General features: G+C 46.8%; 1 protein-coding gene across 2 annotated transcripts in view; it reads left to right on the top strand.

The window, feature by feature from the left end:
- Window positions 1-14695, top strand: part of RAB5B (RAB5B, member RAS oncogene family) — an 82670-nt gene that overhangs the window by 50146 nt on the left and 17829 nt on the right. For both annotated transcript variants that reach the window (XM_029594763.1, XM_029594764.1), the window contains exon 5: window positions 4085-4178. In XM_029594763.1, coding sequence (XP_029450623.1) covers window positions 4085-4178 — 94 coding nt within the window. The remainder of the gene's footprint in view (window positions 1-4084; window positions 4179-14695) is intronic.

Genomic DNA, 14695 nt, shown 5'->3' with positions numbered 1-14695 from the left:
TGGTCCTCCCTCCATACCTTCTCCAGATTCTACCGTCTGGACGTTCAGGCCAGGGAGGATACAGCATTTGTGAGGGCAATCCTAAAAGGACCTCGGGCAGCCTCCCGCCCAGTCCGGGAGTAGCTTTTGTACATCCCACTTGTTTTGAGTCCATCTGCTACACGCTAGGAAATGTAGAGATTACTTACCTGATAATCTCCTTTTCCTTAGTGTATGCAGATGGACTCAGCATCCCGCCCGGCTGCCAGTATACATGGGGATTTGCCGACTCAAGGAAAGCCATGTTTGCTTCTATAGGGCTCCCATCCTGCAGGGTGTCGACGCCTTCCGGTTGAGAACACTGGCGGTCTCCAGCTACCATCAAATTGGTCAGGGTAATCCTGTTCATTTAAACGATCGGTCAGTCACACATATATCCATAAAAGCTTTTGCAAGGAAGATTACTGAATTGCTACACTTCCTGTGGGGGGTATATGTACCCGTGCTGACGTCAGATCAGTCTCCAACTGCTAGCACGAGCACACTATACCCACTTGTTTTGAGTCCATCTGCATACACTAAGGAAAAGGAGATTATCAGGTAAGTAATCTCTACATTCCAACACCAAGATTGGGAGAGCTTTTTCTCACCATGGAATGGATCATCAAGCTACAGAGGCAGGGCTTGCATCTTGTTGGAGACTGCAATTCCCAGGGTGTGGGACTCAATGCAGGTTCTCATCTCCAAGGCTTCCATGTTGGAATTGGTTCCACGGACACTTGCTCATATGGGGCTGCTGGAGAGCAAGTTGCTTTCCCAGTGAGGATCTGTTATCGGAACGGTTTCATCTACCATTGCCTTTTACAGAAGTAGCCAGGTCAAGTCTCTCATGGTGGCTTGGTTGGGACCAATTGAGTCAGGGTGTACCCTTGGAAGTTCCAAATTGGATGGTCACAACCGATGCCAGCCTATCTGATTGGGGGGCTGTGTGTCTGATTCAGTCAACACAGGGCCGGTGATTGCTAGAAGAGGCATCGTGGTCAATTGCTTAGACTAGAGCAGTGCGCCTCATGAGGGAGTGCCTTTCTTCCTCTTCCTCTTACAAGGACGGCCAATGAGTATTTTATTGGACAATGTGACAATGGTGGCTTACATCAACCGATAGGGGGGTACCAACAGTTGGGCGATGGCTCAGGAGGCCAGTAATTAATTCGCTGGGCAGAACAAAATCTGGAGGAGTTGGCGGCCTCACATAGACTGCTTGAACACTGTCTATTCCAGCTTTCTCAGTCGTCATGGTTGCTGGGGAGTGGGAGTTGTCAAAGAAAGTGATGTGGCTTATTCATCACAAGTAAGGCATCCCCTGCTTAGAGTTGATGGCAACTCAAAGCAGTGCCAAGGCTCTGCACTTCAGTCATGGAGGGGAAGGAGTCAATGCCTTAGTACTCCCATGGCCACGAGGGGTCCTCCTGTACATTTTTCCACCATGGCCGCTGGTGGGCAAAGTTGAGGTGAATAGAGATTCATCCAGGAGAGGTGTTTTTAATGGTACCGGAGTGGCCTCTGTGGCCCTGGGTTGCAGATTTGATCAGTCTCGCAGTGGACAGGCCACTTCATCTTCCCAACCTCCATCAAGGACCCATATTTTCAAATAAAGTGGCTCACTTCTGTCTTGTGGCTTGGCTTTTGAGTAAGAAATGTCTAAGGGCCAAAGGATATCCCAAGGATGTAATCTCCACACTGTTGCAAGCTAGGAAGACTACGACCTCACTTGGCTATGCGAGGGTGTGATGCGTAGAGCGGGGTGTTGATCCTACTGCAGCGTCAGTCGTGCACATTTTGACTTTTTTGCAACAGGGTTGGGTGAAAGCTTTGGCCTTTAATTCCCAGAGTCCAGGTGGTGGCATTAGGCTATCTTAGAGGCAAGGTCCAGGGAGCAACCTTGGCTGTACATCCAGATGTGGTGCATTTTCTCCAGGGGGCGAAGCATTTATGGCCTCCAGAAGTTGTGCAAGTCCCATCCCCGAGTGTTAACTTGGTTCTCAGGATTGTGTACGGCTCTGTTTTGAACCGATCCGAAGAGCAACTATGAAGGATCTTGTCTTAAATGTTTTCTTGGTGGCAATTTGTTCTGTTAGGAGAATTTTAGAGCTACAGGCTTTCATGCAATGATCTTTTCTTCGGATTACAGATGGAGTCTCTGTGTACGGTTCCTTCCTTTCTTCCGAAAGTAGGTATAGTCTTTTCATTTGACTCAGTCGGTGGAACAACTGGCTTTTCAGACTCTGGATGCAGCTGCGCCTCACGTGAGAGTTGGCTTTTGGATGTGAAACTTGCTTTGCTATGGTATCTTAAGGTCACTAATAGTTTTCGACTATCTGACCATCTTTTTGTGTTCTGGAGTGGCACAAAAAGGGACATAAGGCTTCAAAATCCACCATAGCATGGTGGCTGAAGGAAGCAATAGGTTTGGCATACTTATGTCAGGATCACTCTGTTCCTGAGGGATTGAGAGAGCTCCTTCTACTCGATCGCAGGCGACCTCCTGGGCCGAATGTTAGCAAGTGTCACAGCAAGAGATTTGTAGGGAGACTACTTGGAAGTCATTGCATGCTTCACCAGACATTATGGCTCCAGATGTCCAGGCTCCAGATGTCATAGGCTTTGGGAAAAGGGTGCTTCAAGTGGGATTCTCACAGTCTTGTCCTGTTTAGGGAAGCTAGGGTACATCCCAGGAGTCTGGACTGATCTGGGTACATACAGGGAAAAGAAAATTGGTTCTTGTCTGCTAATTTTCATTCCTGTAGTACTATAGATCAGTCCAGAGTCCCGCCCAGTTGGGGTGAAAAGAATTGGAGAGTCCACATGATCTGTTATAAAAAGACTGAAGAATGGAACAGTTTCATTTGGTTTTCTTCTCTTGTTCGTGTTGGAAAGGATCGTTCCCATTAAGGGGGTCCACATCCTACTGCTCGTTCAGGGGGACGTGTTATGTGGGGATGTTTATCTTCAGTGAGATCTTGGCTTGGGTACAGGTCCATATTGAGGGACTGCAGGTGGCATGCCAGGTTATATGCCAGTGTCGACGAAACATTCTCTGTCTCCATCTGCTGGAAGGGAGGCAAAACCTAGGAGTCTGGACTGATCTGTGGTACTACAGGAATGAAAATTTAGCAGGTAAGACTCAATTTTCCTATATATCCTTAACCCTCTGATATAAAATGTATTCAGATAAGCTCTGTTTAAGGAATTAAATTGTCTGTATGCTTTTGAGACTTTAATGATTATTGCTGCAATATAGAGATTATTGTACTAATACAACACTTGAAGTCTTGAATCCCAGAGGACTAAATATTAAAACAAAAATTAGTAAATGTAAGCATCTAAAAATAGTATTCTAATTAAATGAGACACTGTTGGGAGGTTGGTTCACATAACCCTTGAATAAAAATTCATTAAAGAAAACATTTTTTGAAAATGGATGAAAGTTTTTATGACCAATGATTGACATTGACATCTTGGCTTGTTTGAATTGAATTGTTTGAGGTCTCTTCCTCAGTTTAGGTTACTATTATAGAATATTTACTGATTATTTTATCAAGTTCCACAATCATAACTTTTTATAATTTCTATAAGATTTAGAAATATTTGAGGAGTTTATATTCTGATCTGTAGATTAGTAGGCAGGAACCTACCCCCACCTACCCAGCCACAAAAGGCTGGGTAGGTGGGGGTAGGTTCCTGCCTACTAATCTTTTTCTCCTGTTTGCTGAACATCTTTTCTGAATCCCATTAACATTCTGAGGGCCCTTCCCTGCCCTCAGGTCCTAGCACTTCCACCCTGCCATGTTTGGGGTATAATTGTAATCCTTGAAACTTTTAAAATGTCAGTGTAATTTTCTTTCAATTAAAAAAAATAAATAAATAAAAAGAATTGGTTATTTTTTAAATTACACAGGAAATTCTAGTCTACATTGCTTAAACATAATGACACAGGGAGATAAGGCAACTTTGGTCAAGGTCACCGTAGAACTGGAACCTAAGATTCTCCAATTTTGTGCTGCTAGGTGTGCCCATCTGCTCACACTGGTTTGTTTTCCTGTAGGAGGCACAGGCATATGCAGATGACAACAGCCTCTTGTTCATGGAGACATCAGCCAAGACTGCAATGAATGTTAATGATCTCTTCCTGGCGATAGGTAAGACTGAGACCTTGAGAGCTGGCATAAGTGATATGACTTTGGTTGAATGATATCCTTTTCTTTCTTTTCCCCTTACCCACTGCCCTTCCACAGAACAGCTAAAGCATGGGGAGTGGCAGGGCAAGCTACGCACATATGTACCTTCTTCCCTGCCCCTCCACAGAACAGTTGCAGCACAGGCAGCAGGAGTGCAAACTTCCCTCACACACATACTGCTCCACCACAAGACAGGTACAGCATGAGCAGCAGCAGTGCAAGCTTTCCTCACACATGCACACTGCCCCACCATAGGACAGGTACAACATGGGCAGCAGCGGTGTAAGGTTCTTTGTGGAAAGGCAGCATAATTAGTCACACAGATGGTGGTGTCCGGTACTGGTATAGAAATGTAAACTCTCACAGCTTGTGAAAATCAAACAACCTTTTGAACAGGAGCAGCAATTCCCATGCTGCTGTTCCTGCGCGAGTACCTTCAGTTTTTTGATCAGCAGTAGTGAACGATTGAGAAAATACAGCGCTTTCTCTGTGAACTTTTTTGCTATTTCTTTTGCCAAGATTGGGAAAGAGTCCTTTCAAGCAGTGTGAGAAGTCCCATCACAAGGTAGAAATTGAGGACTTTATAAGATTTGTTTAAAATGTCTTATTCCCAAACATATACCTTCTGATTGTAAGCTTTCTTGCAAATTGTCTCCACAAGCTAAAGTGTGTGTTAGTCTACTACGAACGTTTTTTAATGGTTACTTTGTTTTTTTATTATTATTTGTATTTTTGTATATTTTTAGGCCTTAGTTTTGTTTAATTTTATTTACATTTCTTATTTTATGTATGAGTTTTATGGCCGCATCTGATTGTTTTATTGCTATATTTTGTGAACCGTTATGATGGCCTGTCTTAGTGACGGTATATAAACGTAATAAATAAATAGCTTTGAAGTTCAAATAATGAGCTTTCATTGGCCTTTAGAAGTGATTAGTACCTCTTCAAAGGGACACTTGTCGAAAGACATGATGAACCAAAAACAATAGATTATAAAAGCAGTAAACCTATGCAAAAAAGAATCAGAGCCCCATAAGAAGAAAAACCCATTCTGAGGAATTGACACCAAAGCAAGTGTCTGTGTGGAAATATCCTTTGGTGCCATGTGAGTCTGAGTGGTCTGAAACTGCTCAAAATATTCCAAGAAATCCAGATGTATCTGTGATATCCTATACAAATAACATCTATTATATATATTTTTCTATTATAAGAACTCTCCGCTGAGTCTACTAAACAGGCTTTTTATTACTTAAATAGGATCATTATAGCATTCATGCAGCTGCCCTGAATACCAGTGTTTTACTGCACGCTGTTCCCTGGGTCATATGTAATTGTAGATCCAACAATTAATATTCATAACTTTTTTGAAATTTTTTTTACTTTATGCATATAAAAATTGAAAACGAAATTTCAATGGGAAGTGGTGTTTTCAAATTTTTTTTATAATTCAGGATTTATTGTGGAAAACATGACTATGGAAATACATGATTAAAACAAATACATATTTCAGTATACTGATGAACAGAATTATTTGTCTGTCAATGACCACTAGAGTCTTAAGGCTCAAGTTATTTCATTGTGTAAGCAATACAATGGAACCAGGAACATTTAAATCCCAATCCTCAAAAGCACTGTTTTCCTAGCATGTAGCCAGATGGACTCAGGACTAGTGGGTTATGTGTTCTTCTGCTAGCAGATGGAGACTGAGTCAGGTTTCAAAGCTGTTGTTACCCTAGATATACCCCTGCAGTGACCTCAGCTCTTCAGTATCTGTCTCCTAGCAGATGCGGACACTATCCCCACACTAGCACGGTGTTAGTGGGATTGCAGCACACAGAAATTTTTGCCTTCACTTTAAAAGGTCAAGCCCTGCTCTCCTGCGGCGATACCTAAGGGTCCCTCCCCGGTTGAGAATTCCTGAGGCAATTTCCGAGATCCCTCAGAGGTGTGCCTTGGTCCGGCAGCCAGTTCCCGGTGTGGACTTAACTGCTGAAGCAGCTGAAAAGCAGCAGGTGCAGAAGCAGAGCATGGCGGTGAAGGCCAAAGCTCTCTTCCCCCCTGCAGCTGGAGACAGTCTCTGTACTCAGCCGGTAAGCACTGAGACCAGGTAAGTAGAGAAGAACAATCCAGAGACGTGGAAGGGCTTTGGTAAGTCTTTCCTCCGGTCTCCTTGCTCGACACGCTATACCAACTTCATTCCTGATCTCCATTCGGGCATGGGAAGGGAGTCCTGAGCAGGTTGAGCGGCCGCCCCCCCCCCCCACCCCCCGATGGGCTAGGCCCCGTTTTTGGCTCTTTCAACTCGCCACGTGGCGATCCATGGCAGCTCCATCTTGCGAATGGTTTGGTGCGGTGTCATTTTCCCCCATTCGGCCGTCGTTTCGCACAGTGCGGGCTGGCTTTCTGTGCGTCTAATGTGCGCGCATAACAGCGCACTATCAACCGCTTACATATATACGCGCCAAGGCGAGTCAGTGTGCGCACAATATACAATAACCGGCAAAAAGCACAAACCACACAGGCTATGGCCCCGGCAGCAAAGAAGCTCAGGTGACACTCTGTGCGGCCTGCCATATTAGAGCTGCACAGTCTGACCTGGAATCCTGCCTGTCAGCACTGTGAGGAGGCCCAGGGAGGGCTGGATTCTCAAATTTTCCAAGCCCATCCCAGTCGGAGGACAGGTCAGCCATGACCTTATCTGGTAGCTCCCTGGACCTGAGCAATTCTGGGACGGCATCCTCGTGGGCAAGGGCAGTTCAGGGGCCCCTATCCCGGTTCCCCCTGGGACAAATATGGATCCGGCGGCCTTCTCTTTGTTGGAATTTTTTCAGGGCCTCCAAGCCTTTGTTCAGGTGCAGTCAGCCCCAGTCCCTGCCGAAGTTGAACACCAAAGGGGGGGAGGGGGGTCCTTGCTCTCCTGGCCCTGCCTGTGGGCTGCGAGACATGCCATGCCTCACTGAGTATCCCTGACAGGGACCCAGATACCTCGGATGACGACAGGGATCCACTGGAGGATGGGGAAATCTCTCCAGGCCTGGACCCATACCGGATCATGCTTTTTCTTCCACAGAGATGAATTACCGGCACTAGTCTTCCAGACCCTGAAGACTCGGAGTTCCAAGCACGGACCCTATGGTGGAACTAAAGAATGTCATCCTGGTCTTGTCGTAAAGCTTCTTGCTATTTCCTACTGCTGGAAGCCATCCAGGAGTTGATTGACCTGGAATGGGATGCCCCGGAGGCAAGCTTTAAAGGAGGTTGGGCCTTGGAAGCCTTGTATCCTCTGGACCCAGCGGTCAATGAACGCGCTTCCTCAAAGTGGATGCCATGGTTTGTGCCAGCTCAAAGCAAACAACCATCCCTGTTGAGGGAGGAGCAGTCTTGAAGGTTGCTCACGATAGGCAGTTAGAATCCATCCTTAAGCAAGCCTTCGACACAACAGCAGTAATGCTGCAGATCACTTCCTGCTGTGCCCTGGTGGCTCACTTCTGCTTGCTCCTCGCGAGAGAGGCAGATAGCTCTGGGACGTACGCCGGAGAGGCAATCGAACCCACCACAGCCTTCCTGACAGATACAAGCTCAGACCTAGTGCGTACCTCGGCCAGAGGAGCAGCCTCGGTGGTAGCGGCCAGAAGACAGCTATGGTTGTGGAACTGGTCAGCGGATGCAACCTCTAAGGTGAACCTCACAAAGATGCCCTTTAAGGGATCCCTCCTATTCGTAAGTGAGTTGGAGAAGCTAGCCAGTAAGTGGGATGAATCTCCAGTGCCCAGACTACCGGAAGACAGGGAAAATGTCTTAGCACCCCTCTCCCATGAAGGGTCGGACCAGGGACTCCCAGAGCTTCTGGCCTTACAGAAATCAGTCGTTCCAGTCACCTTGACCCTTGGGGAGGTCTCACCTTTCGGACCTGACAACCCAATAGAGGGATAGGCTCAGGCTCAGGCTCGACCCGAGCTTCCCAATGAAGTTGGGCCGACCCATCCATGGGAATAGGAGATAGGGGGTCGACTTTCCCTCTTCTACCATTGATGGATCAAGATCACTTCAGACGAATGGGTACTGGACATCATATGAGAAGGCTATGCCCTGGAATTTCACAGCATTCCTCGGGACAGGTTCATGATATCACCTTGCCACTCCCAACTCAAGAAACTGGCAGTGGAATCCAAGATAAGGCTCCTCAGGCTGAGGGCTATAACTTTGGTACACACACCCCAAGTAAATACAGGGCGTTATTCCATCTATTTTATCATGCCCAAGAATGAAGGCTCATCCTGGATCTCAAGAGCATCAACAGTCATTTGCGGATATTGCATTTCCGCATGGAAACTCTCCGCTCTGTCATAATGGCAGTGCAACTGGGAGAGTTCTTAACCTCCCTGGATCTTTCTGAAGCCTACCTTCATATTCCAGTCCATCGTTTCCTATGCTTTGTGGTACTGGGCCGCCTTTACCAGTTCCGGGCGTTACCCTTCGGTCTGGCAACCACCCCTAGAACATTCTCCACAATTATGGTGGTCATGGCGGTAGCACTGAGGAAAGAAGGGATTCTGGTGCACCCCTACTTGGATAACTGGCTGATCTGGGCAAAGTCAGTGGAAGAGTATCTCCAAGTGACCAGCAGGGTCAGGTCCTTCCTATAGGAACTTGGTTGGGTCATGACCATGGGAAAAAAGCAGCCTCAAGCCCTCCCAGTCCTTAGTGTACCTGGGGGCCTGATTTGACACCAAGCAGAACAAGATCTTCCTCCCTCCCCCGATGAGGAGGAAACTGATGGACCAAGTATGCCAGTTGACGACCACAATGCGCCCCAAGGTATGGGACTATCTTCAGGTCCTCGGCCAACACTGGAAGACGTACGTGGGTGAGGGCCCCCATGCAGCCTCTCCAACACTCCTTACTGTCACATTGGAACCCACTTTCCCAAGACTACTTGATTTGCATCCACCTACCAATGGAGGTATGCTCTCTGCTCCAGTGGTGGCCACAGGAAATCCACCTAAGCAAGGGCCTAAATCTATCCCCACCGAGCTGGATCATCCTCAAGACAGACACGAGCCTCCGAGGGTGAGGAGCCCACTGTCAGGAGCTGACAGCCCAGGGACAATGGACCAAGGAAGAGACGAACTGGAACATAAATCGCCTGGAAGCTCGAGCAGTCAGATTAGCATGCCTGCAGTTCAGCCACAGGCTCCAGGGGCAAGCGATCCAGGTGATGTCTGACAACACAACGGTTGCTTACATAAACCACCAGTGAGGAACCAAGAGCCATCAGGTGTCTCTGGAAATAGACCCCCTTATGGAATGGGCAGAGTTAAACCTACAAGGGATCTCTGCCTCCCATTTCACAGGAAAAGACAATGTTGCAGCAGACTTCCTCAGCAGGGAAAGCCTAGACCTGGGGAATGGACGCGGTCTACCAAAGGCTTCCAGCTTCTAGTAAATTGCTGGGGTTTCCTGGCCATGGATCTACTGGCCACATCTCACAATGCAAACATCCCCCAGTTCTTCAGTCGCATTAAATTTCATCTGCCATTTTGATGCCCAATTTTCTAGCCTCACAAGATCTTCCTGCAATTTATCACAATCTGCTTGTGATGAAATTTAATGTGGATAAGTGCAACGTGTGATGTACATAGGGAAAAATAACCCATGCTATAGTTACACAATGTTAGGTTCCATATTAGGTGCTACAACCCAAGAAAGAGATCTAGGCATCATAGTGGATAACACATTGAAATCGTCTGTTCAGTGTGCTGCAGCAGTCAAAAAAGCAAACAATGTTGGGAATTATTAGAAAGGGAATGGTGAATAAAACGGAAAATGTCATAATGCCTCTGAATTGCTCCATGGTGAGACCGCACCTTGAATACTGTGTACAATTCTGGTCACCGCATCTCAAAAAAGATATAATTGCAATGGAGAAGGTACAGAGAAAGGCAACCAAAATAAGGGGAATGGAACAGCTCCCCTATGAGGAAAGACTAAAGAGGTTAGGACTTTTCAGCTTGGAGAAGAGACGGCTGAGGGGGGGATATGATAGAGATGTTTAAAATCATGAAAGGTCTAGAACGGGTAGATGTGATTCGGTTATTTACTCTTTCGGATAATCGAAAGACTAGGGGGCACTCCATGAAGTTAGCATGGGCACATTTTAAAACTAATCGGAGAAAGTTCTTTTTCACTCAACACACAATTAAACTCTGGAATTTGTTGCCAGAGGATATGGTTAGTGCAGTTAGTATAGCTGTGTTTAAAAAAGGATTGGATAAGTTCTTGGAGGAGAAGTCCATTACCTGCTATTAATTAAGTTGACTTAGAAATTAGCCACTGCTATTACTAGCAACAGTAACATGGGATAGACTTTGTTTTTGGGTACTTGCCTGGCCTGGATTGGCCACTGTTGGAAACAGGATGCTGGGCTTGATGGACCTTTGGTCTGACACAGTATGGCATGTTCTTACCATGATAGTGATATATCTCCTAGGCAAGTAAACTATTCTCGTGGACACTCTCAAATGTCTTCAACTGCACAAGTGTTCTGTACATCCACAATGTGAGACCTTTTCAGAAAATGGGGAACAACTCTGATAAGCCTCTTGGCATCACCATGCAATCACAAACGTGCCTGTTCTGTTTAAAGAAGCCAACCAAGCTTATGCCTGTGACTCATTTCTCATATGTTTTTCCCCCTTTATTGCTAATAGCCAAGATACTGTTGCACCTAAGAAGGGACAGAGGTGCAATGATAGCACAATTTTGGCCTTGCCAAGTGTGGTTTCTATAGCTTTGAAAACTAGCCATACACCTCCCAATCTTCTTGGATCTCCTAGCCCAATTCGAAAGCACTCTTCTTCATACCAATCTCCAGACTCCCTATTTCATGTTCAACATTCACACTGTGAATTATAAATGGTTTACTGTTTCTCATCGGAAGTAATACTGGCTACTAAAAAAAACCCCAAAAACGTGCCACACGATCATAATTTTAAATGGAAAGAATGTTCAGCTTTGTTCTAGGAATAGTGAAAATCACTTGTTTTGCCATCTGTCCAGTAGGAGATTGAAGTCGGATTCAATTAGAATTCTTTTAACCACAAATGTACTTATCAATAAGCGCAAGAAGTCCTACTTCTCAAGTAGCTTTTTAATATTGAGGCTCAATATTAAAACCTCTCAAACCTCCATTAAAAATGCCACGTACGGGGGGCGCTGTCGAGCAGCCGATGAAAGCAGTCGCATAGCTGCTGAGCTCCGCTCTCCCGGAGGCCCCCACCCCGCAGAAACCGGGGGGGGGGGCGCTGTCGAGCAGCCGATGAAAGCAGTCACATAGCTGCTGAGCTCCGCTCTCCCGGAGGCCCCCACCCCGCAGAAACCGGCGCAATCGCAGCCAAAATACTTAACAAAGCTTACTGGAAGTGCCTCGCACAACCGCCAAACCTGACCCGATGGCCGCGAAGCGGAGAACTGCCGATTTACGGCAATATTCATATGGTAAACAAACTCCCGACTCTGAACAAGATGGCGGCCAGGACGAGGATAACGCAGCAGGACAGGGTGAGGCTGTCATGGCGCTTGCTGAAACGTGCCCGGACATGCAAGCTACTCCAGCAGGCACTCCCCTCACTCGCGAAGAGGCGAGACAATGGTTTATAGACCTCAGGGGCGACATGAAGCAGCATAAGAGGGAGATCATGGATTCGGTAGCAGAGGTGAAGGAGGGACTGGCAGCTTTAGGGAACCGGGCAGACGAACTTGAAAACAGGGTCGACTCGCACGGGGACGCTTTGAATACTTTGCAATCCCAAGGGCTTCAACACAGCGCGGACATCCAGGTGCTTCAGGAGAAGCTTGAAGATCTAGAAAATAGGAGTCGAAGGCAGAATCTGCGCATCAGGGGGGTTCCTGACACCCCAGAATATGCTGACGCGATGGTGGTGGCTCAACAAATCTGCCTTCACATACTTTCAGACAGTCAGGGGAGTGCTAATGAATCGTCACCCACAGCCCCAGAAATATTACTGGATCGTGCACACAGAGCCCTGGGGCAGCGCCGGGACCAGCAACCGAGGGACTTAGTGATTTGTTTTCACAACTTCCTCCTCAAGGAGAAGGTTTACGCTGCCTCCCGTCTGATGAAGGAGATTACGTGGAAAAATCTGCACATCACTATTTTTCAAGACTTGGCTCCGGTTACGTTGCAGAAGAGGTATGAGCTGAGAGAAGTAACATCTGCACTGAGAGAAAGGAATATAAAATACCGCTGGACATTCCCCTTTGGGTTACTATTTCATGCTCAGGGGGTGACCTACAAGGTCAAAAACAAAGTGGAAGCTTTGGAGGCCTTCACTAAAGCGCAGCTCCCTGTCACATTTCAAGCCCCCAAGATGGCGTCTACGCTGGAGCGGCTGGATTCGGCCCCCCGATGGCAACGAGCGGACAAAGGGGGGAAGAGGCTTCGGAGGCAGTCTGATGTTCGTCGTTCTTCTTCTCAGCAAGATCAAGGTTGACTTTTCTCTACCTGGAGGATTCTCTGACTTAGCTGGCTGACCTCGTGCAGATACGGATATTTTTCTGACACTGCAGGGCCCTGTCATCTTTTGACCATGTGGCAGGGTGCGAGGGACGACAAGCTGCACCTTGCGCTGGATATCTGGTTATTATATGTACTTTATTGCAGTTACAGGCTGTTCTCAGGTTTCTTTGTTCTTGCTTGTATACTTAGCAGGGGTGGGGGGGGGGGGAGGGGGCGCTGTATGCTGGTGGTTGCTGTTAGTCGGGAATACGCGGCCTCCACTTTATGTATCCCCAGGAGGGTTGGAGGGATACTGCAGTATTGGGGGGAAACACACTGGGAACCATGAGTTTTTCTTTGAGTATAATGGGTCTGGAAAGGAGGCGTCAGGGATTCTCGTACTTCGTGGGCTCTATTTCAAGGGAGGGGGATCTTCTTTCTCATGTATGGGTGGTTATGTAATTAATGTATGAGATGGCTACTAAGATTTTATCACTTAATGTGAAGGGGCTAAACACTCCGAGGAAACGCTTGCTACTCACTAGAGAGCTTCAGCGTCAAAAGGCGGGAATAGCGTTTCTACAAGAGACGCATGTCAGACGACACCACGAAAGGCTTTTGGTCTTCCCTCAATTCCCCACCTGCTATTGGGCGGCCAGCTCTAAAGAGCAGAAATATGCTGGTGTGGGTATATTATTCTCGGCTGCCTGTGTTCATGAGGAATTATTTCGTCTGGTGGACCCAAAGGGCAGATATCTTTTTCTGAAAATTAGGGTGGGTAAAAGTATCCTATCGTTACTTAATGTCTACTTCCCAAATACAGATCAGGTCGCCTTTCTGAGTCAAATTGATGCAGTCCTACTCCAGCACTTAGAGGGGGACTTAGTGTTAGGCGGTGACTTTAATGCCACCTTAACCCCCTCTCTGGACAATAGCCCCGGTACGGGTGGCGCCCCTGGCTTTCGGTCTAAGTGGCACACCTTTCTAGATAAATGGAGTGTTTTAGATATTTGGCGGTGAAGGTATCCACATTCTAGATCATACACCTTCTATTCTCACCCCCATGGCACATATTCAAGGATTGATTACTTCTTTGTATCCACTCACATGCAAAATAGGGTTCAAAAAGCCGAGATCGACCATATTACTTGGTCTGATCATGCACCCATTTGGATAGAAGTTGCACTACAGGATACTACTTCTGGATACAGACCATGGAGGCTGAATGAGGGCTTACTTAAGGATCGGGATTTTGTGGCTAAAATAGTCGCATTTGAAATTCTATTTTCAAGAAAACCAGACAGAGGATATGAATCCTTTAACAGTATGGGAATGCTCTAAGTCTGTAATGAGGGGATTATTTATCTCACAGGCGGCACACTGCAACAAGATACGGGAGGCTACTAGGTCTGATCTCTTGGCTCAATTAGGGGTTTTAACTAAGCAGCATAGTGCCACCCACTCGAATTCTGTTTACCATCAAATATTACAGATTAAGAGCACCCTTCGCTCCCTGGATGATGAGGCTATCAGCCATCATATGCTTCTGTTAAAACAGAAATTCTTCGAGGGTGGTAATAAAGCTGGGCGATATTTAGCACAAAAGTTGAGGGCCGCAAGAGCTCACTCGACCATTGCCAAGATAGTAACTCCAGAGGGTTCGGCCACCACAACATCGGAGGGTATACGGCATGCTTTCACTACTTTTTACAAACGGCTTTACTCGGCTGACGGTATGGTAACAGACGGGGCCATTACCGATTATTTGCAATCCGTGACTTTGCCCTCCTTGACTGACTCCCAGAGGGTGTTCCTAGACAAGCCTATTGAGCCGGATGAGGTACTCCTAGCCATTAAACGCTTAAAGCCCGGCAAGGCTCCAGGTCTCGACGGCTTCACAGGCACCTATTACCGCAAGTTTTCACGCCTCCTGGCGGGACCTCTGACAGACTCTTTCAAC

The sequence above is a fragment of the Rhinatrema bivittatum genome, chromosome 3 (genome assembly GCF_901001135.1).
Source record: "Rhinatrema bivittatum chromosome 3, aRhiBiv1.1, whole genome shotgun sequence".
NCBI classification, from domain to species: domain Eukaryota; kingdom Metazoa; phylum Chordata; class Amphibia; order Gymnophiona; family Rhinatrematidae; genus Rhinatrema; species Rhinatrema bivittatum.
The sequence above is the reverse complement of the archived record's forward strand: the minus strand, read 5'-3'. Positions and strand labels throughout refer to the sequence as shown.